The sequence below is a fragment of the Stegastes partitus genome, unplaced genomic scaffold (genome assembly GCF_000690725.1).
Source record: "Stegastes partitus isolate 25-593 unplaced genomic scaffold, Stegastes_partitus-1.0.2 Scaffold550, whole genome shotgun sequence".
NCBI lineage: Eukaryota > Metazoa > Chordata > Actinopteri > Pomacentridae > Stegastes > Stegastes partitus.
Window position 1 is genome coordinate 237,565 of NW_007578281.1, and position 6,313 is coordinate 243,877.

At 39.4% G+C, this 6,313-nt stretch overlaps 1 protein-coding gene across 1 annotated transcript in view; it reads left to right on the forward strand.

Annotated features, from left to right (window-relative positions):
* Window positions 1-5,943, forward strand: part of creb1b (cAMP responsive element binding protein 1b) — a 9,167-nt gene extending 3,224 nt beyond the window's left edge. Inside the window, exons 2-8 of the mRNA XM_008288269.1 lie at window positions 1,214-1,326; window positions 1,434-1,580; window positions 1,681-1,781; window positions 2,590-2,744; window positions 3,624-3,809; window positions 3,947-4,100; window positions 4,832-5,943. Of these exons, the coding sequence (XP_008286491.1) occupies window positions 1,222-1,326; window positions 1,434-1,580; window positions 1,681-1,781; window positions 2,590-2,744; window positions 3,624-3,809; window positions 3,947-4,100; window positions 4,832-4,976 (993 nt within the window). The 5' untranslated portion in view covers window positions 1,214-1,221 and the 3' untranslated portion in view covers window positions 4,977-5,943. The remainder of the gene's footprint in view (window positions 1-1,213; window positions 1,327-1,433; window positions 1,581-1,680; window positions 1,782-2,589; window positions 2,745-3,623; window positions 3,810-3,946; window positions 4,101-4,831) is intronic.
* The last annotated feature ends 370 nt before the right edge of the window (window positions 5,944-6,313 follow it).

Below are 6,313 nucleotides of genomic sequence, written 5' to 3' on the forward strand. Positions count from 1 at the left end.
AGTACCAAGCATGTGGAAATCCCATTGATTTTAAACATTTTTTACTTAGCAGGAGACAACTTTTTGATGTCAGGCAAATATTCCCATAAAATTAAAAGTGAATGTCAATCTGCAGTGCCCCAAGAAAAAATCTTCTGGTATCTAATATCTAATCTTAATTTTCTAAAAAAAAGAAACATGATTTGAAAGACACTCGAATTCAGTCGACCTTTAAGAATAGACGTGAATAAAATTCTAATTGTTCTGAATAGAAAGAGAACAACAGTGGAGCGTGATGTTATGACAACATAGCTGAAAAGAAAAACATTATATGTTGATATTACACTGTCAGTGTGGCTGAAATTTAAAAAAACACACATTCCTCTCCTGTTATGACTACGCAGAGCTTATAAAAAGACCGCTTAGATCCATTTGAGTATCAGACACAGAAGAGAAACGTGCAGCAACGTTACAGGACTCTTCCCAACCCCATCGGAGTGAATATAGTCTGGCGTAGGGGTGAATGATAAGCAGTGACTATTGTGACAGATATTGCAAGATGATTCACAATTTTAATGGGAAAAGTAATTTATTCTTTTTATTTCTACTGCGGACAAAAGAAAGATGTAATTAGTGGTGTGGTCTCGACCAAATAAGCATGTTTTCTTATATCTGCAGACCAGGGATTCTCTGTAGCACCAAATGTCTCATTTAAAGTAGTTTTTTGTGGCACATTTTATAATTAGCAAAAAATTGCAGGTCCTCCAAGTTGGCTATTGCACTTGTCCATATTGGAATTTGGTTAACCTTTATAATATTGTAAAGATCTCTGTTTTGCAGTATTCCTGTACATTTAAAGGTGCAGTTTACAAAAAAATTACACCAAAAATCTGATTTTGGTGTATTTTACTACCAGAACATTGCATACGTATAGTAGAAGACAGACATTTTTTACAGAAGATCTGCTTGTGACTGCTTAAGAACTATTTTTTAACAACTTTTAGAAATCTTTAACTCAATTTCTTGGAAATAATCGCAAAATTTTCAGTGTTTAGTGTTCTGTGTTTACTCAGGTTGTATTTGGTTGACAACTGTTTATTATTGAATTTGTTGTTAGTGGCTTCCTGGCAACCCATTCAGAATCTTTGTCTGTTTTTATCTGCATTTGAAATCTGTAGAGATAAAAAATTGTAAAGATTAAGGGAAAGTCTAACCTTCATGTCTTCATCCTCAGCTAAACCAATGAAGATGGAGTCTGCAGTCGAGGCTCAGCAGGGGGTGGAGACTGCTGTGACTGAGACTGAGAGCCAGCAGATCACTCCGGCACAGATCGCTACGTTAGCACAGGTAACGCATGACGCCGACTTATGACGTGTGCATGACTGTCAATTTTAAATGTCACAAATGTAAAACCGCACGACAGACGGTCCAGTGACATTACTTCTGAAATTTAGGTATCCATGACAACAGGACACGCCTCAGCAACAGGTCCCACGGTAACGCTGGTACAGCTTCCCAACGGACAGACGGTTCAGGTCCATGGCGTCATCCAGGCAGCACAGCCGTCTGTTATCCAGTCCCCACAGGTCCAGGCTGTACAGGTGAGACACGCACTTGCACACAGCTGGTTTTTGTTTTGGATACAACATAAAGTTAGAAAGTTTGATTGATGTTTTACTTTCTTGTACGTGTTTGTTCCAGATTTCTACCATAGCAGAAAGTGAAGACTCCCAGGAGTCAGTAGACAGTGTAACTGACTCTCAGAAGCGCAGAGAGATTCTCTCACGACGCCCCTCATACAGGTAATTAGTAGGAGACGCTGCCAAGATCATCATCCATAGGCTCTTAGGAATCGATTGAATTATTACATTATTTTAATGAAGCTGTAGAATGTCACTCTTGCATTTAAATGTGTTTTGGGGGAAAATTTGCATTGATCACACTGTAACAAAACTACAAAACAAAACCAACATGGAACCAGTAACCACTAATCTGAACTGTGCAGCCAGTCAGAATTTACTGGAGCACATCCCACTAGTGTGCTGTGATGTGGTGTGTGAGTTAAAGTGGTGTCTCCTCTCTTAAAAAAAGTAGCTACTTACAACAGTATAATTCAAGTAAAAAACCTTTTAGGAACATAAGTAAGTAAGTGAGACTTTAATGAGATTTGGCTGGAGAACGGCGCATTAGTGCTCAGTTGAAGCCTGTTGAAAATGATGAATTTGAAGCACTCTACTTCAAAAATGAGGAACTTTGCGTATGAAATAGTTGCATGGAAAGTCAGAAAAGTCTGCCATCACCCATTTTAGTTCTGTGTTCACACTGGGAGCTTTACAAAAGTCCGGCTTCAGCACAGCCCACTCTGCACTTACAATGCTGACTTCTGCAACTCCGGTAATAAACTCCAGACAGCGTTTGGATCTAAACCAACATTGCAAACGTGATCTGGAGTTAAAGAAGAGGAAAAAAAGCAATGATCTTTGTACTTTTTTGCCTGTATGGATGTAAATTACTCCCACAATGTTTTTTTTTTTTTTTAAAACTCCGAAATTTAACTTAGTGAAACCTTATTCTTAATTTACTCTTTATTATTGTTGCTTGTCCCAACAGGAAAATCCTCAATGACCTTTCATCCGACGCACCAGCTGTCCCTCGTATCGAGGAGGAAAAGGCTGAGGAGGACTCATCTGCTGCTGCTGCCACACCAGCCATCACCACCGTTACTGTCCCCACACCCATCTACCAGACCAGCAGTGGCCAATACAGTAGGTGGCTCACTGGAGCTCCCTGTGAGCCTGCAGCTTCCTGCAATTCAAACATCATAGTTGAGGGACCTTTACCTGTTAGCCTCTGTTACACACAAGAGTTTCCATCATATGTGTGAAAGTGCAAAGAATATGTTTTTTAGACTTAAATCAGCCTGTGTCAAAAGGTCAGGTGCTGATTGTTCCTTTAACTCCACAACAACAAATGCATTTGTTATTTTACTTTATGTGATGCCTTATAAATGTTTGGCCATTTATCTGCGAAGTTTATATTAGCAGCAATTACAACTGCTTAAAACAGAAGTAAGAGTGCAACACACACATTGTACCACAATACACTGTCATGTTTTAAAAAAGAAAAAAAAAAGTGGAACATTTTGCAGCTAAAGAGAGAGATTATTGTGAGGGCTTGGTAGAGACAAAACCAGACCTAAAAGTAGACTGAATATTGGATACAAATTCTGCAGGTGGACAGAAAATGATAGCGATATGTAAATAGTCAACATTTGCTGACATGTTTGCAACTATTTATAAGATGGTAAAATGCCAAGTCTTTCTATCAGTCAACTAGGTTTAGTGTGCATGATAAAGATATCTTTGGAAGCCTAATAAACATATTGTTGACAGTCTGAAAAGCTTCATTATCACAATATGATGTCATACAACATATCTGAAAAAGGGCAAGGCATTAAAAGAGAAAAATGCATCTTGATAAAAGGACAAAACCGAGCAGCAGAGTATTTCTTCACTTCCCTCACCTGTTACAGTTTTCCACCCAAAATGCCAAACTGCCACATATAAATAAAACACATTCCTGATTTGATTTTCCTCCTTTTTTGATCGTCTCATTTGTTTCTTCTCCTCTCACCAAACACAAAGTTGCCATCACACAAGGAGGAGCCATTCAGCTGGCCAATAACGGTACAGATGGAGTCCAGGGCCTCCAGACTCTGACTATGACCAATGCAGCAGCAGCTGCTCAGCCTGGAGCCACCATCCTGCAGTACGCACAGACCAGCGACGGCCAACAGATACTGGTTCCCAGTAACCAGGTGGTGGTCCAAGGTGAGTTAGAATGCACCCATTATTGCACAAAATAATTCTTCCTTATAAGAGTCAAACAAAAACACTGAGCTATTTGTTGTCAGTGTATGAAAAGATGTTAATTTTAACATCCACTTTCGGCCAACGTTATTATTTAGCCACCTCCGGTGACGTCCAGGCCTACCAGATCCGAGCAGCCCCTGCTAGCACCATCGCCCCCGGGGTGGTCATGGCCTCCTCACCCGCCCTTCCCACACAGGGCGCCACAGAGGAGGTGACCAGAAAACGGGAGGTCCGCCTCATGAAGAACAGGTACGAACAGGGAAGGAATGTGCATCTTTGTGTGTTAAGAACATCTAATGAGTTGCATTAAATATAAATAAACATTCACAGCTGCTGCCATTTGGAACCAAACCAGACTGAAACATTGGAGAAGAAACCTGATGTCAGGCTACTCAATAGATACAGCACCCTCCATAATTATTGGCACCCCCGGTTAAGATGTGTTAAAAGGCTTAAAATAAATTCAATTTTTATTGCAGAAGCATAGTCTCACACTGAAAATTGTAGAAAAATGTAACCTTCAACTCAACTCAAATGAATTGTTGGCAAAAGGGGGTTGTACAAAGTATTAACATCAAGGGTGCTGATAATTGTGGCACACATGATTTGATGTAAAACAATTATTTTTTAATGTGGGATTTTTTTCACACTGAATAAATGCACTTGAATTAAAGGTTGAATTTCCTCTTTTTTTCCATTGTGGTCCTATATTATTTAGAAAAAAACTGAATTTACTAGAATCCAAAGAACACATCTTAACCAGGGGTGCCAATAATTATGGAGGGCGCTGTAAATAATTGTAGAATTAAGAAATGAATCAGTTAATGGGGTTTACAAATAATTTTATTGATTATTAAAATGAAATCCCAGCCTATTGTCTTTGTTATGACGCCTCTGATATAATAACACTCCCAAATCCTCCCCAAGGGCAACCATAAGAAAGAAACAAAAACCAAAATAATGTCTCATCCTTCCTACAGAGAGGCGGCCCGTGAATGTCGCAGGAAGAAGAAGGAGTATGTTAAGTGTCTGGAGAACCGAGTTGCCGTCCTGGAGAACCAAAACAAAACACTAATCGAAGAACTTAAAGCTCTTAAGGACCTTTACTGCCATAAATCTGAGTAGTTCCTCTACTGAACACCAAGCTGGGCCAAGTAGCATTTCATTTCCTTTCAAAATACCTTTGATTTTGCCTGCCTGGCCTTCTAGTTTGCTCACGGCTGGCATTTATCTTCTTGTTTGTTTTACTTTTTTTTTAGGGAAGAATTTACTCAATCTGGTTCTGCTTCAGTAGGCTGTCAGTTTATAACAAATAAACATACACAAACAGGGTTTCCGCCTGTTTGCCTGGCTAGCTAAGGCTGGAAGGTAGCAGGAGTTTATGGTAGTTGGAAGCGTAAAGTGTTGAACATCACTCTACACACAATGAGAGTAAAGAACATGCTCTTTCTCTATAGTGTGTTCAACAGACTGTTACATGGTTAACTGGTGTAACTAGTTTAAAAACATCTTCCCCAATACTTAGGCCAGTGGGCTGCTGGGCCTCTAATCGACTGGCGGAAGCCCTGACAAAATGATGTATCATCATGCAGGACTGATGATAAACATGGAAAAAAGTTCCACCTGAAACTTTCTATTTTGAAGTAATAGCTACAAATCTGTGCAACATGATTTAAAGGGTGCAGTCAGCTGCTGACAACATGTTGCTTTACACACTTCTCTCTGCAAGCCTGCGTCTTGTTGTCATAGTTTCGGTCTGTATTAGTCGGCTTCATATTGTTCTCATCATTGTTGAGATGTTTCACAGGAAAATAGTGTCCAGTGACACAAGGGAAATATTATCCTTTTATGTGCTTTCAACATGAAAAAGAAGCTCTACATGGACTCTTTTTGTTGCCATCATCAGGTCAAACAAGTTTTTGTTGAATTTCCAGACCAACCACCTGATTCTGTTGGTTCATAGTGGTTTACTTGTAGACTAACCTCTGTCACCTCTGCTCAGATCTGAAATGTTTTTGGTTGTATTAGTTGTTGCAAAAAGTTATTTAACCATCTGAACCCATAGTACACGTTTTTACTCACTGTGGAATTTTCACTGCCCTGGGCCTGTATGGAAACAACACAATCATGTCTACAAGTAGAGAGAACTCAAAAGTGGGCAACAAAAAATATTTTAAAAAAATTGAAAAACTGAATTTAGCACATAAAACATTTTTTTCTAGTGCCTACATGTATTACCAAATTTTGGGTGGGGTGGGGGGTGGGGGGGATTGGTGGCTCTACATACTATAAGTATTTTAGTATTTACATTTTTAATGTGTTTACATACTGCTCTGTGTAAACACAGCCTGCATTCAGACAAAAAGGCTCTGAATTTTGCTTTCGTTACTGTTGCTCACTGCTGAGTCACTGATGCCTTCACAGTTCTGAAGGAGCCCAGAAACCTGGTTTGTGCAAATTAT